We start from the raw sequence: 24,704 nt of genomic DNA on the forward strand, positions 1-24,704 counted from the left end.
CCTCCCTTGTCGCCCGTCTCTGTATCGACCGTTTCGCTTCTAGCACCTGTTGCCAGTACCCTTGTTAAACGTGCTGCAGCCTACTGCACGTGTTGAATGGAGTCTACTATGCTATCGCAGCACCAAGCGCCCAAGGAAGAACCGACCTTTTACCTGTCTCAAATGGAGTTTGGATCAATCTACGACCCCAACGCCCTGTACAACCAGTACTATTCTGGTTCTTGCACCGCTGAAGGGGAGGTGCGTCGCTTTTTTCACCGGATTCCAGGATGCCTCACGCACGTCGCGTCTGCAATGCAGCCTTTCTTATCATCAAAGTCGGCCGGTCTCAGTCCGTTCGAGCAGACACAGAAAGAGGATGAAGAGAGGTTTTACGCCACATTTCCAGAGGCCCGGCGAGCCGCACAAGTACAGAACCAGTGGGCGATGACGCCCGTGCATGAGGAGAACGTCTACTTTAATGGGATCATTGGATTCTCGTATCGCGGTCAGGCGAGCACCAAGCATATGCCGTCGGATCCTTGTTCTTCCGCCTCGTTCTGCTCACCAGGCGTCCGAGCTCGAGGTCGCGGCGGACGATCCCGACCAACGACCGTCCAACATTACTGCCGCCAGGCTGCAACTTAACTATGACTACAGTCATGACCTAAATGGGGAAGCATCGGCTCCTCCTGAATCTCTAGCCTCCTCGCCTCCCGAAGGCCCTCCACAGTCGCCTGACTATGGCAGCTGTTACTCTGAGCAAGCACGTTCCGATTGCTCCCCGACTCAGGTCAGTAGTCCTTTCTATTCCCACTTGCTGCCTCGCTGACCCTGTTTCCTTAGTCTTCACCGGATAACAGGATTTTTTATGTATCACCGGCAAATGTCTTCCCCAACCCTGACCGACAAATGTTCCTTGAGGCACAGGGCTCCCCCTCCGGATCGCATCATTGCCAGCCTATCGAGGGACCGATAATGGACTACCTAGCCTCGCCCTCACCAACCCCAAACCCTCATCTCGTCGTGGCATTCTCCCGATGATAGCGATCCTGCCGCCGACTTGACTCATATCTCTTATCCGTTACCTCATTCTTCACCCCAGGCCGACTCTGAACATGCTTCGCTTCCTTCCATACCATCACGGTCACTTCCCTCGCATTCGCAAGTGATCCAAATCCCATCTCGGAAACCACCTCGCCGACATACTACAACCGACGACCACACACCAGGTCTAAGCAGGGGACCTTTCTATTATAAAATCCCCCTTAGACAACCCAGACGCTCTCCCACGCCGCCCCCATTCTCCAGGCGGCCTCCCGCACAGTCCATAGCTCGGAATAACGGTGATAGAAAGCCTCCCCTGGCCTGCTTTTTTTGCCGAGGCAGGAAAATCGCGTGTGGGGCACCGGAGCCAGATAACCCCGATCGAACCTGCAAGTGAGTTCTGGTCTCGATATGTAATTTCCTTCGCATTTACGCTTTTTTTTTCCCTTTCTGTAGCCAGTGCCATCGAAGGTCTCTCAAGTGCGAGTACCCAAAGGAGAGCCGGAGAGGTATGCGCAAGAAGAAGGCTGACGGTACAGGTGACACTGAAGCCGCGGACAAGCAACGCTCGACTCCAGTAACCTAGTCAAGTGACCATGCGTTACAATCTTATTAAACGTTTTATCGTGCTTTGTCCATCCGCTTTCCCACCTAAACGTATTGTCTTGCTAAGAGGGATTTTACAGAAGCCAGTAATATTACATGTAATTCGATATATAGTCCATGGGTAGACGAGGTTTTATGAAGGACCTGGTAGTGGATCTACCCAGGATCCATTTGGCCATAGTGTTGCGGGCATAGTAAAGTCACCTGTGTTGCCCCCTGATGTTAGCTGTAAACGAATGAATTCAGCGAAGCATCTGGTATCACCCGTCAAAGATACTAACCGCTAGCCTGAAGAAGTGGGGTAAAGACTCGTTGAATGCCGCCAAGGAGAAGTTGAGAGCCGTGCCTACGTATCGCTCAACATCGTCCACTAGAAGGGCAAACCCGTCCCATCCGGCCGGTAAGGCATCCCACACAATTGTTTGGTTTTCAAATGGCATGGAAGCATTATAATTAGTCGAGTTAGTGAGGAAAGTGGGCAAGTCCGATCCTAAAGGCGCATCCTGTCGAAGCTGTGTGATCCAGATGAGCACGGAAACAAATAAAAACCGAAAAAAAAATATTAAAAAATTGCCATAGAAACAAACATACCTCTTCTGCTGTCTGTAATATCGAGTCAAAGCCATATGCCGCAGCACCATTTAAAAACAGACCGAGGAGTAGTCCTTGATATATGGCTGACAGCCTCGTGGGGAAAGCCGTTCCGGGTATCAAGGCCATTGCGATAATATAATGATGTATCCTGAGCTCCAGGCCAGGCAGTAATGCGAGAACCAACACAACCAATCCACCGATAGCATACCACCCAGCATAATACGGCAACCACCCCGTCTTACGAATAACACGGACCTGGTTAAGAACCAGTACCGCGACAATGATGACGATCACCACCAACGCCGTAATGGCACCTGAGCGTTTGTGAAGGTCCGATGATGTTAGACGGTTGATGGGAATGGCTGCCTCCAGCGTGATATACGAAAGCACCCCAACCCAGTACGGCGCCAAATACCACACCATGTACTCGATGGGCGCTTTAGTGTACAAGAGCAGCGTGAAGCGAAATGCGAGCCGCCAGAACACGTACGCGATGAATAGCGCTGGGAGAAAGGACCCAAACGCGGCACTGAGATCTGGCGGAGTTGACTGTGGCTGTGAGAAGAGGGAGATATGCCAGAAGCCAACGCATACTAAGCACCAATATAGAACAATGGGCTTGGGCCGTAAGACGAGGAATAGAAGGCAGGTGATGAGGATATTAAAGGCTAAGGCAGGGTCTCGATAGTCAGTGCAATGTGTTAACGAGGTGGAGTCCAAGAATCGAAATGAAAGAGGGAAGACGGTTGCGAAACCGATGGAAGTGATTCCGTGAGCAGTTGTTGGTAAGAAGTTAGTGTAGTTCCCGATTAGTGTTAATGACGCGCAACCGCCTTTGCTGTCGCTGATGAGGCCACTGAAAAAGTGTAAACAACCAGGCTGTAGTGATGCCAAGAGAGACACTTACGCCTGTACAGCAGCTGCGCAAATAAATGAATCCCCGCGGTAAGTTGCATTGGCATCGCCGCCGCCAACTACCAATGGAACATACGCTGTTTGTTCGTCGCCGACGGTGCGAGGATTTTGGAGGGTGACGGTTGAGCATTGGGCCGGACATCGAAAGTCCATGGACGAGTCGTTGAACGGCGCACATGACTCCCCGTTGACGCCACACCCATTATTGGCCAGCCAGAAGGTATCAGTGCATCCGATGAAGGCATCGGGCGGTGTGAGATATGATTGGGCCCGTATAAAAAATGCAAGGCCGATTATATATCCCGCAACGAGTGCAGCCAGTAGCCAAGGACTGGTAAACGGCCGAGTTAGTCTTATTAACACGGACTCCAGTGGGAATTCTAGGTGGCGGCCTCTGAATGTCACGTCAATATTGAGGAATGGATGGGGCTCTTAATGGAGAAGTCTGTAAGAAATTCACACAGCACCCGAACGTCTTACTCACCGGGCAAGTCCACCTTGGGTCTTGGTCCTCGGAAGTACACGAGAGCACGAGATATATAGCCATGAAGCATAGGGTATTGAGAGGCCAGTTGTTCGTTGCAGCGTGCTCGCCAGTGCGCTTTGCGTACTATCGGTGTGATCTGTATTTCAGGGTCACGATTATTTTCCAGGGATTCTTTTGATGCAGCTCGATCATTAAGGAAACTTGATCGACGGAGGTTGCTTGAGGAAGAGCTACTGGAACTAATACTTGTCTGCATGAAGGACGAGAACGAAAGAAAGCAGAAATGCTTGGTAGCCCTGACTACGGAAATAATATACACAAAGCACGCGGTATCACACAGGCACTCGATCCGTAAAAAATGACATATGTGTTTGTCAGCAAGTATGACGAGCTGATAAGATAACGCGATCAGACCGGTCCCGCTGGAGCAAAGTGAGCAAACAAACGAATGTCTAACACCTACTTAAAACATACCATAATCATAGACAAGCCGAGCTTGAATGTCTTCGCCCCCAGGCCCAGTGAACTTGATGTGGCGCGCATACCTTCGTTCATCATTGACCTCTTCGACGCCCCAAGTCTGTGCAGTGCCAATGAGCTCCTTCTTAAGTTCTCGTCTCAAATTTACTTACCTGGTTCGCAATCCAGGTAGTTCCACTCTTGGGGGTGTCGCTCTCAGCGTACGCCTGGATCACACCGTGTTCGACAGTGTCCTCAGTCCACCCGGTCTTCAGCCATTCTTCCTCTAGCTTGTCAACCTTTACCCTTCTCGATTTCCCAATGACTGGCCCAAAGATGTCATCATTATTCTCCCTCTCTGTCCAAGTAAGCGTCCTCTTCTCGGAGGTCCCAGAGATACCGGCAACGGTCTGGTCAATATCGACTTTCTCAATCCCTTCGTCATCCTTGTAGTGTTTGATGTACAGAGTGACTGTTCCGATGGAGATGGCCTTTCGCTTCAACCAGCTTACGCCTTGGAGGCGCAGAATCTCGTCAGTGGAATCACTCAGCGTCTTGTTCTATGGCAAGTGTGTCAGGTACTATTGTACAGTCTGGAGGAGCAAAACCACATACCAGATAGAACTTTCCGCTGATATCGAGTATAGTAAACTTGTCTGGACCAGGGGCTGCCATGGCTGAGCGCGGAGTACTGAGTGGATTGGCTGGCGAAATGGAGGTTAAAGGCAAGGCGATGTAGTGATCGACATCTTGCATTTATACAGTTACTAACGGCATCTGTCTCTCCATCTCAATCCGCATATGATTTCTTGTACCACATTACCGGTGGTCAGCAGATATCAGATAGCGTGGTGAAATCGTATGGATACATTATGGCTACAAAATGGATTCGATACAACGCAAACGAAGAGGAAGGGTATAGACATATGGCTCACTAGAAAAGATCAGATGGTGAAAATTGAGACAACGTCGGAAGCGACGTACCTTTCGAAAGACTGTGATTACTTTCCATACTGCATCTTTTCCTCGTTCCCAAGCCTGCGGTCCTTTCGCCTCATCGCCTCCAAATTCAACCAAAATACCGTCCTGTGACCATTCGCACCAAATCCCAATCGACCCCGTCGACGGCCCACTGCCCCCGCCTTTACGGTCGGGTTCTCCCAAGCACTCGACAAAGTCCTTCCCTGTACTTGCAGGAAGAACATCAAAATGTGGGGGTCGGCTAAGGACTTTACCGTCCTTGTCTTTGATATCGGACGCGATATTTAGAGTAAGAGGCGAAATAGGATAAGAGGAGAACGCTATTTCTGCTCGTCTGGCTGATGTTCCCTTTGCTTTCGGGTCGGAGGAATCGACCTTGGGTATGTTGTAGAAATCGATGCCATCGAGAATCAAACGATTCTTCTCCAAATCAGACTCCTTCAAGCCCATCTTTGGGCGGTAGCCATCCGTCGGTTTGAATTGAAGACTGACACCGATTGTGTAGTAGCTGAAATAGACCAAGTCGGGATAGGATTTAATCTCGGCCTCGACTTTAGTGCTACCAGACACGAAACGGATATAATTCTGGAGAATTTCAGACGACGGGAGCGAACCCAGTAAGCTCTGGACGTTGGTGGACATGGTCAAGGCGATATTATTTTTTCCAATAATTTTGATAAAATACATAATAAACCCACGTGTGGTCCTCACTGAAGTACTACCACCATCGACAGATGAACTGCATCCTTCATGGACACGACAAGCAAGCACCGCAAGAAATCTCGTGAAACTCGAGGGCTGTCCCAGTCCAGCCTTGCGTCTGCTTCAATCCAGTACCTGCTCTCCTTGCTCTCAAAGTTTCTGAAGCCTTTTGCGCCCAAAATAATACCTCTTGTTGTCTTCATTTTCTTGATCCCTTTGTCATTGTGTCTTTCTGGCTTCGCAGGATGGATAGTATGGAAGAACGTCGCTGTTTCCTGGGAATATCCGTTGTTTCTTCAATACGGGTGAGTCGCCAGCCGTAACGATGTCCAGTATTTGAATGTTTCAGTGTCTTAGAGATGGTCTAGCTCCATATGCAGAGAGTAGTCTTCCTCAGCTGGTATCACAACAGCCCTATGATATACTGCTACACCTTGTCGTTCCCGCTACTGAATCGAATCTCGCATTGGGAAACTTCATGGCGTCATTGAGACTGTCATCGGACAGTAACCAAACGTTAGCGGTCGTTCGCCGTCCAGTCCGTTTTCGTTATATCTACCTAATTGGCCCTCTGACCACCTTGTTCAGGCCATTGTATTGCCATCTCGTCCTTCCTTTTTCTCTGGCAAACCTTCAACCTTTAACATAGACATCCCCCTTCTGCATTCCTACACGTTTGGGACGTCTAATGCGAATGCTCATATACAGCTTGGCCGACAGGATGGCTGGAAGACACTGGGTAGCGGTGAAGGTCGTGAACTGTCTGTCTCTGATGCATACCTCCGTGGTATTCTCGTCCATCGGGGAATACGGTACGTCCTACGTCACTTACGTGAGCCAAAGTTGACAGAGTCGTGTAGGGGTCTTGTAACCCGTTTCCCACTCATTTCAGCTGCGATATCCTCAATGATCTTCCTTGTCATCCTACTGGCGATGATCAGTTTATGTATTCTTCCTACCATGTTGTCGGAGCCTGTAGGGAAAAGATACATTGATGATGTCGGAAGCGAGCCTTTCGATGACGAAAAGCCCCCGAGAAGACCTTCTCCTAAGTGTTCCGAGCTCTGACGAAGACGAGAAACCTCTAGTAGGAGAAGGACTTCGGGGAAGGCTAGATCAAGGAGAAGTTCAAGCGGAAGATCGGTATGTATTGATGCTGCTGTTCCAAGGAAATGGCTCTTCATTGCTTTTTCATAGGCAGGTGAAAGGAGAACGTTCGGACCAGCCGATACCATCTGGATCTGGAGAGAGTTCAAGTCATCTTCGACGGCGTCGGTCGCGTTTGTCAGAAGGATTGTCTGACTCTGAGTGAACTTGGATGAATTAGTACTTTACGCTTTGTTTCGATAGTGTTGTAAATCGTCACCTCATTTTTTTTCATATAAAACTGCTTGCCATGATTCCACTTACGTGGGAATACAGTGCAGACATCGTGAATCGTCAAGACTACTATTAGATCGTGACTAGGTCGATATATACTTTTCCGTCTTACCGATTTAATCGCTGAGGAAGGATTTCGCACATTTCCCACCGTCATATACGGGCATGTGTCCAAGCAATGATTTGCGGCATCGGAAGTCAAGTACAGGAACTGATATTCCTTGAGATCTCACCCTGTATGCGCCGCTATTGCGGTGCCGCAGGGATACACCCATGTGTACCTTTTTATCTCCCAGTCACCATCATGAGCTCATTCCAAGTGGAAAATCTCTTCAATGTGAAGGATAAAGTTGTACTGGTCACTGGTGGTAGTAGGGGGATTGGGAAAATGGTAAATCAGCACCCCTCGACATGCCATTCAGCCATTCATTTACCAATGACGGTTTATCCAGATAGCTACGGGATTCATAAGGAATGGGGCAAAGGTCTGTCTCAGAATAGCTACCTGTATACTCTATCCTAACGATCTGGATTCTGAATTGGCTTCTAGGTTTATATATCTTCTCGTTCTGCCAAGAGCTGTGAAGAGACTGCTACTGAGCTCAACTGCACTCGGACCAGGGAAATGTATCCCACTTCCTGCGAACCTGGCGCAATACGAAGGAGGTAGAACGCGTTGCTAATGACCTTGCTGCCAAGGAGCCAGTTCTTCACGTTCTTGTCAACAACGCAGGCGCCGCATGGGGTGATTCCCTGGACGACTTCCCGGTAGGCAAATAACTTGACACGGAAGGTCTTCCTTGATAAGTTCAAGCCTACTTACAAACTAAATACAGGATGCAGCTTTTAGCAAGGTTCTCACTCTAAACTTGCAACGGGTGTTCACGTTGACACAGAAACTTCTTCCGCTGCTTCGAGCGGCGGCCGCTTTGTCAAAGGACGGCGAGACGTTTGCAGATCCTGCGCGTATCATCAATGTATTTATCTTTCGACACTTTCGTTGAATTTCTTGTTATATTGACGCGTTTTTCTTCCCGTAGATTGGGTCAGTGGAAGGAATAGCCGTACCCATACACGAAACATATGCATACTCAGCCTCGAAGGCTGCACTTCACCATCTCAGTCGGCATCTGGGAGGACGACTTGGTCCAGAAGGCATCGTTTCGAATACAATCGCGTGTGGTCCTTTCCCTACCAAGAGTACGTCTCTGAATCACGTTTCTGATTGTGCACTAAGGCGTTCTTGCAGTGACTGCGCATAGCTTGGAGGCTGTCAAGGATGTTTTTACGTCTACTATACCGTTGCGCCGTCTAGGGAAACCAGAAGACGTGGCGGGGGCAGCACTCTTCCTTGCGAGTCCTGCAGGTGCCTTCGTGAACGGAGCGACGATCACTCTGGATGGCGGGATGTTGGTGTCAATGACCAAACTGTAATAGAATCTAATGGTACATTTCATTTATTCAAGACGTATTTCCTAGTCCATATTACAGCTACTGAGTATTATTTAAGGGTATAATATCTTTCTGTACAGCACTTATGCTTCTCTGTTTTTCTTGTCAACTTCCAGTGCCTTGACGACCTTCGCGTCCGGTGATTTATCTACTTTTGTCTCTGGCTCCTTCTTTGCAGACTTCGTTCCGGTAGTGACGTTGGATGTGGAGGCCGAGCTTTCTTCCGCCATGTCCGACGGACCACTGCTCAACCCTTTCACCAAATCACCAGCGTCATCCCCATCTAACCCTAGCTCGGCGACCAAGTCCCGTAACTCGTCCTCAGTCACTCTCACACCCTGCAGACCATAGCCAGAGAGTTCTGTACTAATATCAAAGTCACCTTCGCGCTTGTTGACCGGGATCTGCGGCTTCGCGAGGGGCGAAGAAACGGGTTTGGCCAGGATTTTCGATTTCAGGCGTTCGGGGGTCATTTGGAGGGGCATCATGGCGCCTGGCACACCGATTGGCCGAACTCGAGGTGCTGGTGTATCTTCGTCTACGTCTGGATTCCAAGATTCCTTGAGTTGGAGGAATGTGTCGAGTTCGTCGTACTCAACAGCATCTTCACTGAATCGGACTTAGTATGTTGACACGAAGAATAGATTTATGATACGCACAACTCGGCGAAAGTCTAATGGACCGAGTATGGATAGTTAGTCACTATGGCGATCGCGAATCAAGAACGTACACCTGGAAAGCGTCCACCGACAAGGATTCCAGGCAATTGCTGTTTGTCTGTCAAGATGTGAGCACTGGAGAACGTCCCAAGTATCACAGGAATACCTAGTGGAGCCTTCCTTCTCCACAATTTTTTCGCCGTTTCATCAGAGGCGAGATCGTAGGAAGTGAATGGTATTTTCTTTACTTGTAGGACTCGTAGGAGATACTCTCAAAGATTGTTTTAATGAGTACACGACGGTGCATGCTGTAGATATACACATACCTTGGCGCTGCCGTAGAGCTGGCTGGGAAGCAATGGTCGTCAAGAAAAGCTGAATCGGCGGCGACATGATGGTGGTTAATGTGTAAGATCGAAACTAGGCGTCCAAGACCATATTTAGACGGTCCACGTTTTCATCCCCGTACTATGTCTTCAGATCAGGTCAAGGTTCTCATCGTCTGCTTAGGCATGCTTCCAGATTCCTTCTTCATCGATTCCCACTGAATATTGCTCCCAGGCAATATATGTCGCTCCCCGATGGGTGAAGCGGTAATGAGGGACGTTGCTAAACGGCGCGGACACGATATCGTTCTTGACAGCGCTGGTACGGGAGCCTACCATGAAGGCGAGGATCCAGACGATAGGTGAGTCCTTCATTTTTTTTCTCATGCGCGTTATCTGAGGCGCCGTAGAGCAGTTGCAACGTGTAGAAAAGTTGGTGAAGTCTCCCTTGTATCCTGGCATTATCTTACATATCACAGCACAAAATACCCATATCTCACGCAGCGCGCAAAGTCAGATCCTTGGACTACACCGAATTTACCCATATCCTTGCTGCTGATGAAAGTAACCTGCATTCTCTGAATCGAAACGCCCCTCGCAATGCAACAGCAACCATACGGCTTTGGGGCTCCTACCTTGAAAGCAATCGGCCAATCTCAGACCCTTACTATGGAGGAATTGTAAGCACATGTACTTCTTGTCAGTAAATTGTGTTGCAGAACTAAGTGTTCCTCGGTAGAACGGATTTGAGAGAGTCTATCAACAATGTGTTGCTTTGTCCAATGCTTTTCTGGACGATGTGTTTGGACCCCAATCGTAGACAATGTATTGTGGTTATTCAATACTGGACACGTCGTGTATAGAAAATAGAGACGTTACTTCACTGGTCGGTGCAGGGCCACTATATCTCTTGCCGTACACTCGTTGAAACAAAATAACTCCCGCAACCGGCAGTGTAGACAATAGATAAACCCACCCCCAGTTCCACAAATGAGCAGTTGCAATGCTCGAGCGGGTCGATGCCCTCTCAGGTGTGGGCTCGTTCATTGTAATATCATCAACTAGCCTCGTACTCTCGAATAAGCTTTCCAGTCCTGTGGGGTTCTCTGGAGCAAAGAACTTTTGTGGACGAAGAAAAGAAGAGTCATCGTATGTTCTGGGTTTCTCCTTTTGCCCGTTTGTAGGCGTCCAATCCATCTCATCGATATCATTCTCTGGTTGGTGAGCGGTAGAATGAGGGGCAGAAGAACCAAGAGATGGAACGCCAAATATTGGAGGTTTGGCGATAACGGGCTTCGAAGAGAGTGTGAGAGATGCAAGCAAATCGCTGTCATTAATGATTGGTGGGGTGAGTGGAGTGTTAGAATGCGATGTGTTAGGATTGGGTGTCACTGCTCGGGAGGGCAACTGGTTTAGTTCAAGTAAACGGATAGCAGGAGGTTGTTGTAATCGGAGCACGAAGCAAGAAGAGATGAAGACCTAGATAACATCGATGAAATGGACTATCGAAACGGACAAGGTGACCTACAGATAGCTCCAGTATTAAGGAAATCAGATAATAGATGCTTGCTCGAGGAGAAATAGGCGTCTCTAGTAAATGCAGATAATTTGACATTGGCCGGTACCACGCTATGGTCATGGAAATTGATGTAAATAACCGAGATAACCAAGAGACCATTTGCAGCGCCTGTAAAGAGTGAGTGACATTGATTATAGGTATGAAGAATTGTCTCACTATGTAGTTCTTCTTCCCCTGTATTCGTACGTTACGGCCTTCTCTGCGTGCCCTTTGCAAGGAGGAATAGGTGGGATCCCAGAATGTCCAGAAGATCGATACAAATGTCACGATTGGCAGCACAGGTGGACAAAGTATATTTGAAAATGGCACTGGCAAGTTCAGCAATGCTGCAAATCTCGTGAAAACGGGTACAATCTTGATGACAAAGGTAGCTCACAAGCAGAATACCCAACGACAGCAATCAGCAGCGATGCGCCCCATAAACAACCTCGACATCTCCAAATTAACATCTCCAAGGTCAGCTTCTCTTTCGCCAGCTCGGGTGTCAAAACGCGACGTGCTTGCTCTTTGCCCTTGGTGTCCTTTAGGAATCCGCCAAGAGCATTCACACGCGCCATCTTGTTCTTGTTCTGTATCTCATCTTCGACAGAAGGGAGACAGTTGGCACAGACTGGTGGATAGCGAATATGCAAAGATTCCTTGTATTCGGGTAGCATTTCGACGCGGCGTTCATATTCAGGGCTCTAGAATCATTAAGAAGAGAAATAGAACAGAGAATGAAAGTTCCTACAGTCTGGATCTGGCAGATAATTTGACAAGAGATTGACCAAGAGCATCTGGTTTGTTTGGCAAGTATGGCAGAACGGGCCCTTTCCGTACATCGTGGGTAAGCGTTCCTTGTTGGGAGAAGCTATGGGGAGAATAAGAATTGGACAAGTTACAAGATGACGCGTCGCGTACCTCGCTTAGAGAACGACCGCAAGTTGAGAGATTCATCGTGCATGGCAGGTTCAGAGGACAAGATTTCACCCTTGGTGTCGTAACGATTCCAGCAGCCACAGTTGTTGCAACGAAAATTTCTTGGATCCTTGGGGGACGTTGTCAACGTGTGGCAGAAAAAGCACTGGACACTACTCCATCGGTGGAACATGATGGTGAAGGTGAAAACAGTGCACGTGCTGATACGCGCCGCAATTGACTGTTGTTTGTTACCGACGATGTCTCTTGCTCCGACGACTACGGGTCGCCTTTGCCTCCAACCGTCATATTTCACGTCTTCGGTATATGTAAATGCGGTTCGAGACGATATCTCAGTTCTAGTAAAAAGCTTCGAGGAGCAGTATTCAAATTCGCCTCAGTCGTGTCCCTTCAAGCTCTTCAAGGAAATCTGGTGTTCTCAGGGCTGGCAGTGGCTGCATTTGAAGACTTTCGACCCGAGAGGCAGAGATGCATTTTCGCATACCACCCTGCGACTGTTCCTTGGTAAGGATTATATCTACTTGATGCTGCAATGCTCATATTCTCTCACAGAGTGCATAGTGCAATTAGAAAAGCCAATAACGAGTCTCGTTGCACTGTTCGGCCTGTATACCTTCTTCTATACTCAGCCGACGGATGTCTGTCCGCCACTGCATTCTGTCCAGCATATTCCCATACCATGCGGTGAGCCCAGGAGAAGACCATTTATAGTTTTACCGACGAGCTGTTTTTAGATCATCATGCGACTCTTATCTCGATTCCGGACACGCTAGCAACGACGGAATTGGAGCCTTTCAAGCCTGCTGTGCTGCATATCCTGAGGACCTTTGCGACATCCCAGGTTTTCCATATCCTCCCTGGATCTGGACTTGGGTGCCAAAATCCACGTACACTCCCCCGTGAAATTGTTGTTCCTGATGTTTTAGATGAAGAGGGACCCAAGCGAAAAGGACGGCCAACAAAAGGAGACAGGGTGAAGCGATCGAAAGTTGCGCTTGACAACCTTGATCAATGGATGCAAAAGACCTCCCTGCCCGGTTCCAGTGATCTCGGCGCCAAGCACCATCTGATTAGCAGCCCACCTGCAGAGCCGACGCTGCTACAGTACCAGATGCGTAAAGAGATGTTGTTACATGCGCTGGACAAAGACCCGGAGGGCAAGGCACACATTAATGAGGCAAACGAAGAGGTTTTCAACCGGCTGAAGTTGTCAGAAGAATTGGCAGAAAGCGAGGTTGAGTCAGATTCTGGACCGCCTGGATTACGACGGGTGCAGCGAGCAATGAAGGAGAAAGACAGAGATGGACGGTGGGGTGGATTGCTGGGATTGCTTGAGGGTGCCGGCAGATAAGCAGTGCAACATGTAATTACGTATTACCGATAATATTGTAGGTATGGGAAATAATTGCCGCAAGGGGCATGGAGCTGGCTTGGCGGGAGAATTGTTTGGCGTCGCTCTCCTTTCCCAAGATTTCCTTGTTTCCTTAGCGTCCTTCGTTTCTTCACTCCTTGGTTATCTCGCCGTCCTCTCTTTTACTTTTACCACCAATGCCACCCTTAGGCGACTCTCAACGGCGATACCAGGCCAACTCGCCGTCGACCACAAGTCTTTTACCAGGAGACTCCACTACAAACCTCGGCATCCACGCCAACTTTGCTCGAGGTCCTTCATCGTTGCGTACCGTGAACAGCAGTACCAGCATCGTCAGTCGTTTCTATCTCGCCGCGACCCCCGCTAACAATAAAGATAGAACGACTCGCCGTACAACGTAAATGGCAGCCGGGTCCCATCTTTGGCACCTTCCATCTCTGACAAGGCAGGTTTTCCATCCATACACCTTGGGAGTTCAACTTTCATGACGGCCATTAGTTCTCACTATCACCCGATCCCGCCGCCTGGGGCTCAGATATATCGCCCAACCACGCCGAGCCAGACGATTATCTCCACAACCCTGACCCACGGCGAGACAGAAAGAATGATAATGGTGGATCCGTATTCACCTATCGAGGCCTAACCAACCTTGGTTGTATTGTCGTCCTTGGTCTTGGCTTAGTGTCGCTATTGTGCGTTGCTGTTGTTTCTATCATAACAGTCATCTGATCCACAGACAGCGCCGGATACCCTATAATTTCATATTTCACCACACACGATATTTCATCACTTGGCGGTTTCAATCTAGGCGGAATCAATGCCAGCGGACAGGTATGAGATGTACTCACATGGTCACATACCATGTTTTCAACTCTTTCCAGGTACCCAGTATGCCGGGCAACTGGGGAATGATAGATCTCGATACCCCGCAAGACGCATACACAATAAAGGCCTTCACTAATGACAATGAGTTCCAGCTGGTTTGGAGTGACGAGTTCAACGTCGACGGGCGAAGTTTTTATCCCGGCGATGACCCGTACTGGGAAGCAGTAGACTTGCATTACTGGGGTGTTAGTTGACGCGTTCCATCAGCTTGAAATATGTACTCATGTCGTTTCAGACCAACAACTTGGAGTGGTATGATCCAGCCGCGATCACGACAAAGGGAGGCGCCCTGACAATAACGCTATCGAAGAAACAAACACATGGTCTTAACTACCAAGGCGGAATGATGTCTACCTGGAATAAGTTTTGCTTCACTGGCGGCATGATCTTGACTTCGGTGACTCTGCCGGGCGCAAACAACATTCTCGGTCTATGGCCTGCTGTGTGGTCAATGGGAAATCTTGGTATGACCATGAAAACTGGGTGAACAATCGGAATCCTGAGTCTCTCTGTAGGTCGAGCTGGTTACGGTGCTACCTTGGAGGGAACTGTAAGCCTTATTTCTGACATGGAAAAGAAATTCCTGTCTGATCAATCACTTTAGTGGCCCTATACATACGATGCATGCGATATTGGAACAGTTCCAAATCAGACCGTCAACGGACTCCCATACGCAGCAACTGTCGATGGCGACCCCGGTCAGAATGGCATATTATCATTCCTTCCGGGGCAGAAGCTCTCTCGATGCACCTGCCCGGGAGAATCTCATCCTGGACCCATACACTCGGACGGCACATATGTCGGGCGTGCTGCACCCGAAATCGACGTCTTCGAGGCCCAGGTCGCTAATGACGAGGGTGAAGTCTCGCAGTCTGGACAATGGGCGGTATGTTGATGTCTGCAGCATTCTACTGAGACTGATCCAATTCCAGCCTTTCAATGCAAAATACGAGTGGTTCAACACGTCAGACAACATGATTATATACGATGCAACGGAGACATACCTTAACACGTACACCGGCGGAGTGTATCAGCAGGCAACGTCAGGCGTGTCGGTAACCGGTGAGTACCTTCGTTAGCACAGAGAATCCTGCATTGATGCGGGAGAAGACCAAAACTGTTATCAGTTAGCAACGGGCTGCTTCGCAATTTATGGGTTCGAATACAAGCCAGGTAAAGCTTTTATATCGCGCGCGCAGTTACCGCAGCAACTTATGAAATACTCTTAGGCTATGATGATGGAGTCAGTGCTTTTCCAAGCGTTCGGCAGAGCTCATAATGTTCTTTTATTGCAGTATATAACATGGATCAACAATAACAAGGCAGCTTGGACCTTGAAGGGACCTGGAGTCGCAGCAGATACTCGCGTCGAAATATCAGCTCGTCCGGTTCCTCAGGAGCCAATGGTATGGTATTTCCTTTCTCGTCAATTAAAAACTCAGTATCTCCCGCAGTACATTCTTGTTAACCTTGGCATGTCAGAGAACTTCGGTTATGTTGATCTCGACCACCTTACCTTCCCAGCGATTATGTCGATTGATTACATACGGGTATTTCCACCTCTCTATTCTTATAACTTTGCATGCTAAGTCGGTTGCGACGCATAGGTGTACCAGCCGAAGGATTCCATAAACGTTGGCTGCGATCCTGATGACTTCCCTACACAAGCATATATCGAAGAGTGAGCCTATGACTGTTCGTTGGAGGGACAAATCTGATCTTTAAAAATGCAGATACATCGAAGCGTATACGAATCCTAATCTCACAACATGGGTCAACGATTATAAACAGCCATTCCCCAAGAACAGCTTCCTCAACCAATGCTAGTCTAGACCTTCCATATGCTGGATTGTCCTCACTATCTTGTTACGGCCGCTGTCACTTATTCCGCTCATTGGTACTCGCATATACACACTTTGGATGTCTTATACTTCATATTTTCATTGCATCATTGTCTTCATATCCTGTATGCTCGCGCTGTGTGGGGAAAAAAAAAGTTCAAATGTGTGATTACGAAGTGCCAGCAACAGTTGCCGCGTCAGTTCGCTTCGCACTGAATGAATTGGATTAGGCTGATTGTATGCTAATCCGAACGCAAAGAAAATGCCGCCTACGATGTTAACGAAGAAGGTGATGAGTCCAGCAAAGCCTGGAGCTTCGTCAACGTCCGCTCTACAGCTATGATACCCCCAGCAGTCAACCTCGGGATGGCAAGGTCCAGTTCTCCTTCAGTAAGATCGATCTCCTGCCGACTTTTTTCTACCAAAGCTCGACAGTCACGAACCACCTTTTCTAGTCGGTGGTTGGTGTAGTATAACCAACTGATTTCCTTCTCCAAACCGCCGAGAGGGATCTCCAGAGCTCGGCGCACGAAGCCGCGAGAAAGAACGTAGGCCTTTTCGCTATACAGTCGACTAAAATACCAGATGAGATGGATAAAGGAATACCAACGAGATGAAATTTGCCTGTTGACAATGCCTTCCTCTGTACCGCGCAGCTTCTCATACGCAGGCTCACAGAACCAACTGGAATAGCAGTCAATACGGTTGCTCGTCAGAAGGATCAGTACACGTACGGTTCCTTCACAAGAACTAGGCCCTGTATACTTACGAAGGCTTGAAGGAGAGATGACCGACTGGCACTCCATGTTTCGTTCTGATCACCAGCCCAAGTTCCCAATATTGATAGACAAACTTTGCCTTCCTCGTACAAGTTTCTGAAAAGATGTGTGTGACCATGTCGGATACAAGAATGCTCGACTTACGGATTAACTAAATAAAAGAGACGCTGTTTTTATGAGCCGTATCACGAGGGAGTAGTGTCTCTTACCTCGACCATTACCGTTTGTCCAACTGAGAAAATGTCCAATGGGCGGACTGCTAGGGAAGGTTGTAGGAAGCCTGGCAACCCTCATGTTAGTTATGATGTATCTGTCTTTGTAAATGTCCTTACATCCAATCAATAACGAAAGGTGCATCCTCGTATGGTGTATTATTTGGACCAATGATGAGGGAGCGCAGAAGGTCACTTCGATCCTCGTATGTACGTATAATGATTGACTCTGTACATTGTTAGAGATATCTCAGATACGAGGTATGACTTTCCTCACCAGGCAGACTCGACTGCAGGATGCGATACTCTCGTTGAAGACGAGATAGGAAAGATTTTGAGGGTTGCGCGGGAGGAGAGGCATAGTACGCATGGTCATGAGGAGCAGATGGTAGAATGTCGAACCTCTTCCAAGGGAAATCATCGTCCTCCTCGTCAATAGTAGTACCATCTTTCGTCGTATCTATGTCTGGATCGACAGACATCGTATCAGGTTCGGGATCCACCTCCACCGTCGGTGGTGGAGGAAACTGGTCAATAATTGATGGACTGGAAGGTCCAGAAACCCTTGGGGTATCTTCTTCGTGATGCCACATTTCCACATCCATAGTATCGTTGACGTCCTCGGTGTCCTCCCATCCGTCCACGCTTCCGTCAAGGTGAGACCATATTCCGTTTTCATCAGGCCAGTACCCGGAACCTTCAAAGTATTCGTGCTCATTATGACTATGTTCATCACCCCAAGGATCATCTTCCAGTTGTTCGATACTATCATAAAGCCTCGTAAGGCGTTGTAACGGATATACGCGAACTGATCCCTCGGGGTGCAAAACTTCAATTTGACCGTCAAGCTGAAGCTGAAGAAAATAAACAGATTGAATATAAAGAACGGAAACAAAGAAAGGAATCAGACCTTCGTGACTTCTCCAAGCCAGAATAGGTCGCAATCGTTTGCCCAGGGTTGCCTCATGTTACCATCTTGAAAGGCTCCTTCAGTCCCGCGTTTTTTTGCAACATTATTTCCTAGTTCGGCCATTTCCTTTCGCCATCCTTCGATGTGGCCAGGGTAGAAGGGTCCCTCTCTAGCCCAAGCTTCGAGTTCGCCTATACGAGGTATTCTAGGTGGATCATATCCATTCGTAGTTCCCTCTCGATGTATAAAAACAAAATCTCCCAGGCGTACACCAAGTCCCTCAGTCCCAAATTGTGGTTCAACGTCCGACACACCATGAGCGTCGAGTTCTAGTACCGAAGCAAGCTCGATGTTGCCAGTATCGGGAAGGAGGATAGAAGCTGTCCTGTGTGCAGCGTCTACGGACTGCACGATAGCAGGCCGTTTCTGGTCTTCGCCACGCCATAAAACGTGGTCGCCGGGCCTATCATATGAGGATTAAGTCCCAATGGCGTTATTATCCGACCCTGAGGCTTACCAACAGTCATATTCATCTGTGTTTAGATAGGGAATGAGATCCACGGATTTCAACGTTTCCGAGGTGCCATCTTGCCATAAAATGTCAACCGTAGTTTCTGTCTCTGCAACGGTAAGCGTCTCTACATGGATTGGGGGGACACCCTGCATGCTCCGGCCATGAATGGTAACGGGATGTCCGGTTCTCTCGACAAGATTAACCTTGTCTCCAATACGCATCTGGAAATCTGATCGACCACGTATCAGAGTAAGCTTGGAGATATCCTGGCCATACCAAAATCGTTGAGGGCGTGGATGGTTCTCAGCTACGCTAGGCGCCAACTGGACGGACATAAGGGTATAAAGCGGCAAAAATTAAACAAGGCGTACCGTTTGGTTGACAGCCAGCCAAGCTATAGCATATACAGTGTGTTTCACGGCAACGACGGTGTCAACGCTATGGTCAGTTCTATTGCTTCCAAGAAAGAATCCGATCAAGTTTTGCACGCTACTGGACGGCAGAATGTCCTGTTGTCTTAATGAGCATGAGAGATAACACAAGTTAGGACACGACGCACCGAGCCCTTCTGTCCGATAGCAAGCCTGGTACTAAATTCTGGCAGTCTAACGAGTTGGCCGTTTGAAACCTCAATAATATTTTCATCGTACAGCTGCAGGGCTTGGGTCAATGCGATGAGGGAAACATCGGTACCGAAAGTTACCTCTACAATCTACAAGTCAAGACATAAATGAGGGTCCAGGCATGGCCAATGACGCTTACCTGTCCAACCCAATCATCGTAAATAACGTAGTCACCAATCTCTGCCTCCATCGCCGGAACAACCTGGTCAGAATTCCGCCATCCTTCCAATGGCTCGCCACTTATGACATGCTGAAGACGACCCCTGACACGGATGTTTGTCACCACACCAGAGCGAACATCGTCGATGCTCCGCTTGCAATAATCACCGGGCTGAAGGGTACGATCCACAAGGGCTAGTTCGGATTCAGGGAGTATTTCGCGAGCGCTGCCTTCAGATAGAAATGTTACACCGACTTCACCGCGCTCAAGTGGCCTCATCAGTGGATCGTCTGTCGATGGGGGAATGTCCTCAGCATCATGCCAGCATCTCTACAGGACGTTAACATCGCATACATAGGGTACATGGAAAGCTTAGACTCACGAGAACAATACCAAAAGAATGTGGGGACGAGTTTCGTTTAACTATATCCTGCTGGTAGAACTGAAAACACGAGGTGGTATATTAAAGTTGTGATGGCCTGGGAAGAGGACTGGCAGATACCTTGGTGGCTCTGGACGTTCGTGGCGTATTCGACATTCAAGAATGGCCGTAAAATGGATGAATCGTTATGTAGGATGCACCGGGAGACTGTGGGAGAACAAAGACAAGATGACAAAAAGGGAATATTTCCAACGTCGAGTGGTAGCGCCGTGACTACGAAAGCTGGTCGTCTAATGTGTGTGTACTGATGAAGGCTAGTGGTGAGCTCAAGGATCTGCCAGGCCAATGACCGATCCTGTCTTGTGCACATGATTGTCTCCAACCGTCATCATGATGGATAATCCAGCGATACCAGCAATTCCTACCGAGCTCTTCCTCGTTATATTCGGCTTTCTTGATGCTCGCAGTCTCATTATCTGCAAGCAGGTAATGTCCAGTCTATATGCTTGTACTTTCCGGATCTCACCGTCGTCCAGGTCTGTCAGCTTTTCTTGGCCTTGATAGATGAGACTGTTGCTCTTGTCTACACCATTGAGCTCGCTCGCTACGGGCACGTTGACTATGCAGCTGCTCTACCTTCAGCAGAACGCCTTGCTCAGCTGCGCGAACATAACAATGCGTGGAACAAACTCGATGGTACTTGGAGCGACAGCATTCCGATGCTTCAAGGTCATCTTTGGGAGCTCTTCGGTAATGTTCTAGCACAACATAGCGGGTCAGGGAGTCTCGTCTTTACTCAATTACCCTCGTCGACCCGTTTGATCGAACAAAAGGAATGGTCGGTTCCATTATCCGGCTTGCACATACGTGATTTTGGAATGGACCCCTCACAAGACCTCCTAGTTCTTATCGAGTCGCCGCGGTGGTCAGCAAGCTGTATGATCTTTTTCACCAGATGCTGATTTCTTTGATCAGGGGACGAAACCTTAATCATTCGTTCCAATTCCATCTTTGGTCCATGTCCACTGGAAAAGCACATGGACTCGCCTCCGTACCTATCCTCAAACATGCACAGAAAGTCCCGGATTACGGAATGTCTCACACCATACAGATATCTGGTGATCACCTAGGTGTTGTGTTCCACGGCAACAATGCAGCGAAAGAGCTTGTTGTCTGGAATTGGAAGACTGGTCGCAGAGCATTGGTACGTCTTTGGCTAGCGGTAGTCTATTGAATGACTGACGGATCGTACGAACTAGTATCTCACCGGAAATGAGATCGGCTCGTTCGCATTCTTGACTGAAAAGCACGTCGTGGTTTCAGTGTCTGAAGGGACAGAGCTGCGCTTACTCGTCGTGGACTTCATTGCGGAATCGTCTGAGCAGACACGCGTTAAGAGTGTTACTCACTGTCTTGCTCTTCGCCTTCCAAATCTTCACCCTTCAACTGCGCTCGCGAGTCTCACAATCAGGTGCGACCCTTCGCCCGCGTGGCCGAATCAGGATCATTCCATCCCGTTTCATGTTCATCCTGATGAAATTCTGTATCCCGTAGCACTTTTCACCGGGCAAGGGAACCATATCATGATATTCATTCCGCGACGGACACTACTGGCACAATTGCACCACTTTCTCACTGAAACGAAGGAAGTTGAATGGCCAGCTTGGGGTCCGAAGGGCACGCGTATCCTCGATTGCTGGAATCAAGCTAATGTCTCTCCTGTGTGGGCTTGCAATACGTTTGGATCCAGATTCGTTGCTTTCGATGTCGACCAGGAGGAAATCGACGTATATGATTTCAATCAGATGACTTTGAAGAGGGAACTGGGCAGTGCATGTCCATCGCAATATGGCAATCCCAACGAGATCCTTTGGCCTCCAGTCAACCAAGAGGACCCTACCATGTTCGCAATCGATGAAACTATAGTTCCCTCGGACAGCCTGATATTCCAAGAAGAAGTCAGGACGTCGCTGCCATTTCGGGCCAGGGCAGTCCCTACAGCCCTTGGAACAGGACGTTTTTCGGCGATGTGTAGTCAAGATAACATTATCGTTGTCAATGCAAGCGTAAGGCATCCCTTAAAAGATATCTTACTTTGGTTGACAGCTGTTATAGAGTGTTCTTTTCACTGGCCGGGAGTACCGAGTATATACGCTGTGAGATCCTGGAAGCGCGGAACATGCGCAGCCCTAGACCAGTTGAGGCCTTCGAATGGCCAAATTGACGCCTGCCTTATGCGATGGATACGCGATTCGCCAAGACCTGATGCATACACGCGCGCGCCTATGATTAAGGGCTGTAGCCGAACAACTCATGCGAGCTGTTTGAGCTATTTGAGCTGTAATGAACGGTATGTAGGCTGTATTTTTGTATGAGGCATATGAGCTATTCGTTCTTCAATAAATGAAAACTTAATATGGCTTCGCCGGAATAACGCTACTGGACGTATCGACACACAAATCCGAACGTGGGTACCCGAACGTTGAACAATTTGTAGTGTGAGATCGCCGAAGATAAGACCAAAAAGGAAACCGATAACTCCCAAGATCTTATCTGATAAGAACGAATTTGCATACAGCTCGAGCACGACTTTTCCTTTAAATTTCCCTCCATGACTCAGACACCAACAACTTTCCCCCCTTCCTTCCACCAACTACCCTAGCTATGCTGACATTTTCCTCTTGCTCCCAGAAGCTCGTGTCTTCAGTACAGTTGAAGCGTTGCCAAACCTTCAAAGCATTCTATGCGGTAAGTTTTTTACTTTTATTTGAGTAGCGTTTTTCTGCTAATGCTTTTCGGTGCTGCAGACCATTCGCAGCTTGAGGCAACAGCCCGTACGTGATGGTGACGAAACGGCCTCGTCCGACAACGTGAGTCAAGCGTCGCCTGTTCAATATTCCACTCACCGGCAAGCCTGTCTAGGATTTCATTCTTTCGATCCTGCGGGCTAATCCGTCCCTGCGCGACACTCGTTCGTACTTGGCATCTTTTGGACCCCGGCCGCAAGCTGCGAAGCCAGTAATGTCCCAGCATCCTGATTTCAAGATGCCTTCACCTCCCGACATTATAGAGGCCGAGGCCAAGGAGACCAGTACTGTGAACGTCGAGGCGGCCCAAACCACTCCCATTATCGACTCTATACTTGACCCCATCATCAGGCGCACCGCCTTGGTCAAGGTTCAAGGCCCGTTCACGGACGTGCAGCTCGAAAGCATTGCTCGAGGCATGGTTTACCTCGAGAAGCTCGGGCTCGTTAGCGTCATTGTTGTTGACAACGACAACGTGGTTCGTGGTGGGACTGATGAACGAAACATTGTCATTGAAGAGACGATGCGCTTCGTCACGGCTCTCGAAAAGCAGGGCGCCAGAGCGCGTCCGCTCTTGGGTGCCATCGTCAGGCTGGGCCCAAAGCCTGAAGATCTTGGCATAGAACACGACGTCGCACCTCCTGAGGCACACACTATTCCATCCGATCTTAATACCATTCGTTCTGCCCTTCGAGCGGGAGAAATCCCAGTCCTTCCCCCGTTCGCCCTCGATTCCTTCTGTCGATCAGTCTGCGTAGACGCCAACGACGTGATCGCATCTCTTGCACGTGGGATGGTTGAGGCTGCGGTCCAGGACAGCATTTCACCTATTGCTGAAATTTCACGGTCTAAATCTTCCGGAGAAGTTGATCTTACTCCTCTTCGCCTCATGATCATCAACCGCGAAGGTGGTATCCCTTCTTACGCACGTTCAGGTTACCCTCATTTACTCATCAACCTCAATTCTGAGTATGACCATATAAATGGAACGTTTCGTGAATCCTGGCGCCATTCTCACCCGACCAGTCTTGCGAATATCTCTTTAGCGCGGAAATGCCTAGCGTATATGCCGCCGACTTCCTCTGCTGTTATGGTTTCTCATCGGTCTCCCAGCTCCCTCATCGCTAATTTAATCACCAACAAGCCGGCTGTAAGCTCTAGCTTACCTCATGCACTATTACAAGGTAATCGAAAACTCACACCTCATACGCCCACGTTGCTACGAAGAGGACTTCCCATTCGCGTGGTCCGCGCCACCGTAGACATAGATCAGAAAAAATTGACAACCCTTCTGGAACAATCTTTCGGCCGAACGCTCAATGAACACCAGTTTTATGGGCGCCTGGAACAGACGCTCGATTTCATGATTATTGCGGGAGACTATGTCGGCGCGGCCATCGTGACCAACGAACCGTCTCCTGATGCATCAAATCCTATCTCATACCTCGACAAATTCGCCGTTCTCCCCAGCCATCAAGGGGATGGAACGGTTGATTTCTTGTGGGTCGCTCTTCATGACGAGTCCTACGGACTGGGTCATCCCTCCTCTGTGAACCCTAACGGAGGTAAAGAAGGTCAGGGAGAGGGCCGTGATCTTGTCTGGCGGAGTCGCGCCAACAACCCTGTGAACAAGTGGTATTTCGAGCGTAGTTCAGGTCACGTCAGGATGGGGTCCTGGGTCCTGTTTTGGTGCGACGCAGAGAAGCATCTGAAAATTGAGCAGAGTCGACGCGGAAGCTCCGGTTTGTCCTACGTCGAGGGCTGGGAAAAAGGACCGCTTATCCCACTGGGCCGGCGTGGTAAACTGAAATTCCCTCTAGCTGGAAGTAAAAGCATGTACATGTGCATGACCGATGCCGATGTTCGTATTAACTTGTATCATACATAAAACAGACCATGCCATTGTAGTAATACAGGAAAGTATCTATCTTTTCACGAAGTAGTAGTAGTCATAGAGGGAAGAACTCGTAAATGTCTAGTAATGTAAAGTTCAGTCGTCGCTGAGGCTTGCCAAGGAAAAACTTGGAAACAAGAATGTGGGAGATGTACACGCGCTTGGGCGGCTCCGTGGCATCAACTTTCGATGCACCTGCAGTTTTGTAGATGTATTTGCAGACATCAACCGGTAGAGTAAT

At 48.8% G+C, this 24,704-nt stretch overlaps 14 protein-coding genes across 14 annotated transcripts; 8 read left to right on the forward strand and 6 right to left on the reverse strand.

The window, feature by feature from the left end:
* Nucleotides 1-108: 108 nt before the first annotated feature.
* On the forward strand, nucleotides 109-1,612 carry EV420DRAFT_1475234 (uncharacterized protein; the record flags this gene model as incomplete). Its single annotated transcript, XM_060469270.1, has 5 exons — nucleotides 109-240; nucleotides 319-450; nucleotides 551-772; nucleotides 971-1,419; nucleotides 1,483-1,612. The coding sequence occupies 5 exons, from the start codon at nucleotides 109-111 to the stop codon at nucleotides 1,610-1,612; spliced, it is 1,065 nt and encodes a 354-aa protein (XP_060336015.1).
* A 153-nt stretch (nucleotides 1,613-1,765) lies between these two features.
* On the reverse strand, nucleotides 1,766-3,695 carry EV420DRAFT_1262317 (uncharacterized protein; the record flags this gene model as incomplete). Its single annotated transcript, XM_060467114.1, has 5 exons — nucleotides 1,766-1,858; nucleotides 1,914-2,144; nucleotides 2,224-3,082; nucleotides 3,134-3,572; nucleotides 3,626-3,695. 5 exons carry the CDS (start codon nucleotides 3,693-3,695, stop codon nucleotides 1,766-1,768), a joined length of 1,692 nt encoding a protein of 563 aa, XP_060336016.1.
* Nucleotides 3,696-4,036: 341 nt separating this feature from the next.
* EV420DRAFT_1637139 (uncharacterized protein) lies at nucleotides 4,037-4,762 on the reverse strand (the record flags this gene model as incomplete). The annotated part of the gene is made up of 4 exons (XM_060476668.1): nucleotides 4,037-4,050; nucleotides 4,103-4,208; nucleotides 4,261-4,647; nucleotides 4,703-4,762. 4 exons carry the CDS (start codon nucleotides 4,760-4,762, stop codon nucleotides 4,037-4,039), a joined length of 567 nt encoding a protein of 188 aa, XP_060336017.1.
* A 201-nt stretch (nucleotides 4,763-4,963) lies between these two features.
* Nucleotides 4,964-5,710, reverse strand: EV420DRAFT_1637140 (uncharacterized protein; the record flags this gene model as incomplete). Its single annotated transcript, XM_060476669.1, has 2 exons — nucleotides 4,964-5,017; nucleotides 5,072-5,710. The coding sequence occupies 2 exons, from the start codon at nucleotides 5,708-5,710 to the stop codon at nucleotides 4,964-4,966; spliced, it is 693 nt and encodes a 230-aa protein (XP_060336018.1).
* Nucleotides 5,711-5,771: 61 nt separating this feature from the next.
* Nucleotides 5,772-7,176, forward strand: EV420DRAFT_1512179 (putative adipose-regulatory protein-domain-containing protein). Its single transcript, XM_060471633.1, has 6 exons — nucleotides 5,772-6,075; nucleotides 6,128-6,308; nucleotides 6,359-6,582; nucleotides 6,631-6,822; nucleotides 6,844-6,913; nucleotides 6,972-7,176. Exons 1-6 carry the CDS (start codon nucleotides 5,819-5,821, stop codon nucleotides 7,080-7,082), a joined length of 1,035 nt encoding a protein of 344 aa, XP_060336019.1. The 5' UTR covers nucleotides 5,772-5,818; the 3' UTR covers nucleotides 7,083-7,176.
* Nucleotides 7,177-7,454: 278 nt separating this feature from the next.
* Nucleotides 7,455-8,706, forward strand: EV420DRAFT_1717944 (NAD-P-binding protein; the record flags this gene model as incomplete). The annotated part of the gene is made up of 7 exons (XM_060479725.1): nucleotides 7,455-7,541; nucleotides 7,603-7,635; nucleotides 7,701-7,731; nucleotides 7,752-7,918; nucleotides 7,987-8,127; nucleotides 8,191-8,350; nucleotides 8,400-8,706. The coding sequence occupies 7 exons, from the start codon at nucleotides 7,455-7,457 to the stop codon at nucleotides 8,582-8,584; spliced, it is 804 nt and encodes a 267-aa protein (XP_060336020.1). The 3' UTR covers nucleotides 8,585-8,706.
* On the reverse strand, nucleotides 8,686-9,654 carry EV420DRAFT_1637143 (uncharacterized protein; the record flags this gene model as incomplete). The annotated part of the gene is made up of 5 exons (XM_060476670.1): nucleotides 8,686-9,211; nucleotides 9,262-9,275; nucleotides 9,333-9,379; nucleotides 9,428-9,532; nucleotides 9,588-9,654. 5 exons carry the CDS (start codon nucleotides 9,652-9,654, stop codon nucleotides 8,686-8,688), a joined length of 759 nt encoding a protein of 252 aa, XP_060336021.1.
* Nucleotides 9,655-9,683: 29 nt separating this feature from the next.
* EV420DRAFT_1512187 (phosphotyrosine protein phosphatase) lies at nucleotides 9,684-10,492 on the forward strand. Its single transcript, XM_060471634.1, has 5 exons — nucleotides 9,684-9,771; nucleotides 9,823-9,949; nucleotides 9,998-10,019; nucleotides 10,067-10,267; nucleotides 10,327-10,492. The coding sequence occupies exons 1-5, from the start codon at nucleotides 9,732-9,734 to the stop codon at nucleotides 10,405-10,407; spliced, it is 471 nt and encodes a 156-aa protein (XP_060336022.1). The 5' UTR covers nucleotides 9,684-9,731; the 3' UTR covers nucleotides 10,408-10,492.
* Nucleotides 10,422-12,298, reverse strand: EV420DRAFT_1301540 (Ima1 N-terminal domain-containing protein; the record flags this gene model as incomplete). Its single annotated transcript, XM_060468403.1, has 6 exons — nucleotides 12,067-12,298; nucleotides 11,898-12,016; nucleotides 11,543-11,849; nucleotides 11,323-11,492; nucleotides 11,116-11,274; nucleotides 10,422-11,066 (listed from the first exon to the last, which is right to left on the reverse strand). The coding sequence occupies exons 1-6, from the start codon at nucleotides 12,254-12,256 to the stop codon at nucleotides 10,422-10,424; spliced, it is 1,590 nt and encodes a 529-aa protein (XP_060336023.1). The 5' UTR covers nucleotides 12,257-12,298.
* Nucleotide 12,299: 1 nt separating this feature from the next.
* EV420DRAFT_1512190 (uncharacterized protein) lies at nucleotides 12,300-13,543 on the forward strand. Its single transcript, XM_060471635.1, has 3 exons — nucleotides 12,300-12,588; nucleotides 12,637-12,768; nucleotides 12,819-13,543. Exons 1-3 carry the CDS (start codon nucleotides 12,324-12,326, stop codon nucleotides 13,433-13,435), a joined length of 1,014 nt encoding a protein of 337 aa, XP_060336024.1. The 5' UTR covers nucleotides 12,300-12,323; the 3' UTR covers nucleotides 13,436-13,543.
* EV420DRAFT_1512197 (beta-glucan synthesis-associated) lies at nucleotides 13,544-16,591 on the forward strand. The gene is made up of 16 exons (XM_060471636.1): nucleotides 13,544-13,788; nucleotides 13,836-13,901; nucleotides 13,955-14,148; nucleotides 14,197-14,287; nucleotides 14,338-14,526; nucleotides 14,577-14,805; nucleotides 14,857-14,891; nucleotides 14,946-15,227; nucleotides 15,274-15,403; nucleotides 15,452-15,514; nucleotides 15,571-15,584; nucleotides 15,637-15,747; nucleotides 15,796-15,891; nucleotides 15,949-16,022; nucleotides 16,075-16,394; nucleotides 16,456-16,591. Exons 1-15 carry the CDS (start codon nucleotides 13,633-13,635, stop codon nucleotides 16,166-16,168), a joined length of 1,824 nt encoding a protein of 607 aa, XP_060336025.1. The 5' UTR covers nucleotides 13,544-13,632; the 3' UTR covers nucleotides 16,169-16,394; nucleotides 16,456-16,591.
* EV420DRAFT_1717965 (uncharacterized protein) lies at nucleotides 16,452-20,248 on the reverse strand (the record flags this gene model as incomplete). Its single annotated transcript, XM_060479726.1, has 13 exons — nucleotides 19,883-20,248; nucleotides 19,763-19,822; nucleotides 19,360-19,710; nucleotides 19,157-19,309; nucleotides 18,969-19,106; nucleotides 18,601-18,920; nucleotides 18,084-18,546; nucleotides 17,451-18,027; nucleotides 17,294-17,402; nucleotides 17,171-17,241; nucleotides 17,106-17,112; nucleotides 16,917-17,057; nucleotides 16,452-16,866 (listed from the first exon to the last, which is right to left on the reverse strand). Exons 1-13 carry the CDS (start codon nucleotides 19,916-19,918, stop codon nucleotides 16,452-16,454), a joined length of 2,841 nt encoding a protein of 946 aa, XP_060336026.1. The 5' UTR covers nucleotides 19,919-20,248.
* On the forward strand, nucleotides 20,112-22,194 carry EV420DRAFT_1301547 (uncharacterized protein). Its single transcript, XM_060468404.1, has 5 exons — nucleotides 20,112-20,248; nucleotides 20,299-20,687; nucleotides 20,738-20,966; nucleotides 21,022-21,828; nucleotides 21,878-22,194. Exons 1-5 carry the CDS (start codon nucleotides 20,153-20,155, stop codon nucleotides 21,920-21,922), a joined length of 1,566 nt encoding a protein of 521 aa, XP_060336027.1. The 5' UTR covers nucleotides 20,112-20,152; the 3' UTR covers nucleotides 21,923-22,194.
* On the forward strand, nucleotides 22,195-24,377 carry EV420DRAFT_1626931 (mitochondrial amino-acid acetyltransferase; the record flags this gene model as incomplete). Its single annotated transcript, XM_060476023.1, is given in 4 exon segments — nucleotides 22,195-22,510; nucleotides 22,570-22,632; nucleotides 22,685-24,322; nucleotides 24,342-24,377. The coding sequence occupies 4 exon segments, from the start codon at nucleotides 22,427-22,429 to the stop codon at nucleotides 24,375-24,377; spliced, it is 1,821 nt and encodes a 606-aa protein (XP_060336028.1). The 5' UTR covers nucleotides 22,195-22,426.
* Nucleotides 24,378-24,704: the final 327 nt, after the last annotated feature.

This window comes from Desarmillaria tabescens (genome assembly GCF_030435595.1).
Source record: "Desarmillaria tabescens strain CCBAS 213 chromosome Unknown EV420scaffold_5, whole genome shotgun sequence".
Classification (NCBI taxonomy): Eukaryota; Fungi; Basidiomycota; class Agaricomycetes; order Agaricales; family Physalacriaceae; genus Desarmillaria; species Desarmillaria tabescens.

What these genes read in the sequence shown, in the direction of transcription:
- EV420DRAFT_1512179 (XM_060471633.1), top strand. Translation starts at nt 5,819, where the DNA reads ATGGACACGACAAGCAAGCACCGCAAGAAATCTCGTGAAACTCGAGGG. An exon ending in TAGCGGTCGTTCGCCGTCCA is followed by an intron (nt 6,309 to 6,358) that starts GTCCGTTTTCGT and finishes CACCTTGTTCAG; the next exon opens with GCCATTGTATTGCCATCTCG. An exon ending in GAAGTTCAAGCGGAAGATCG is followed by an intron (nt 6,914 to 6,971) that starts GTATGTATTGAT and finishes TTTCATAGGCAG; the next exon opens with GTGAAAGGAGAACGTTCGGA.
- EV420DRAFT_1512187 (XM_060471634.1), top strand. Translation starts at nt 9,732, where the DNA reads ATGTCTTCAGATCAGGTCAAGGTTCTCATCGTCTGCTTAG. An exon ending in GGCGAGGATCCAGACGATAG is followed by an intron (nt 9,950 to 9,997) that starts GTGAGTCCTTCA and finishes GAGGCGCCGTAG; the next exon opens with AGCAGTTGCAACGTGTAGAA. An exon ending in ACCCTTACTATGGAGGAATT is followed by an intron (nt 10,268 to 10,326) that starts GTAAGCACATGT and finishes GTTCCTCGGTAG; the next exon opens with AACGGATTTGAGAGAGTCTA.
- EV420DRAFT_1512190 (XM_060471635.1), top strand. Translation starts at nt 12,324, where the DNA reads ATGTCTCTTGCTCCGACGACTACGGGTCGCCTTTGCCTCCAACCGTCA. An exon ending in CACCCTGCGACTGTTCCTTG is followed by an intron (nt 12,589 to 12,636) that starts GTAAGGATTATA and finishes ATTCTCTCACAG; the next exon opens with AGTGCATAGTGCAATTAGAA. An exon ending in GCATATTCCCATACCATGCG is followed by an intron (nt 12,769 to 12,818) that starts GTGAGCCCAGGA and finishes AGCTGTTTTTAG; the next exon opens with ATCATCATGCGACTCTTATC.
- EV420DRAFT_1512197 (XM_060471636.1), top strand. Translation starts at nt 13,633, where the DNA reads ATGCCACCCTTAGGCGACTCTCAACGGCGATACCAGGCCAACTCGCCG. An exon ending in CGCAGTCTGGACAATGGGCG is followed by an intron (nt 15,228 to 15,273) that starts GTATGTTGATGT and finishes ATCCAATTCCAG; the next exon opens with CCTTTCAATGCAAAATACGA. An exon ending in TGTCGATTGATTACATACGG is followed by an intron (nt 15,892 to 15,948) that starts GTATTTCCACCT and finishes TGCGACGCATAG; the next exon opens with GTGTACCAGCCGAAGGATTC.
- EV420DRAFT_1301547 (XM_060468404.1), top strand. Translation starts at nt 20,153, where the DNA reads ATGATGGATAATCCAGCGATACCAGCAATTCCTACCGAGCTCTTCCTC. An exon ending in GTCTCATTATCTGCAAGCAG is followed by an intron (nt 20,249 to 20,298) that starts GTAATGTCCAGT and finishes ACCGTCGTCCAG; the next exon opens with GTCTGTCAGCTTTTCTTGGC. An exon ending in TTATCGTTGTCAATGCAAGC is followed by an intron (nt 21,829 to 21,877) that starts GTAAGGCATCCC and finishes CAGCTGTTATAG; the next exon opens with AGTGTTCTTTTCACTGGCCG.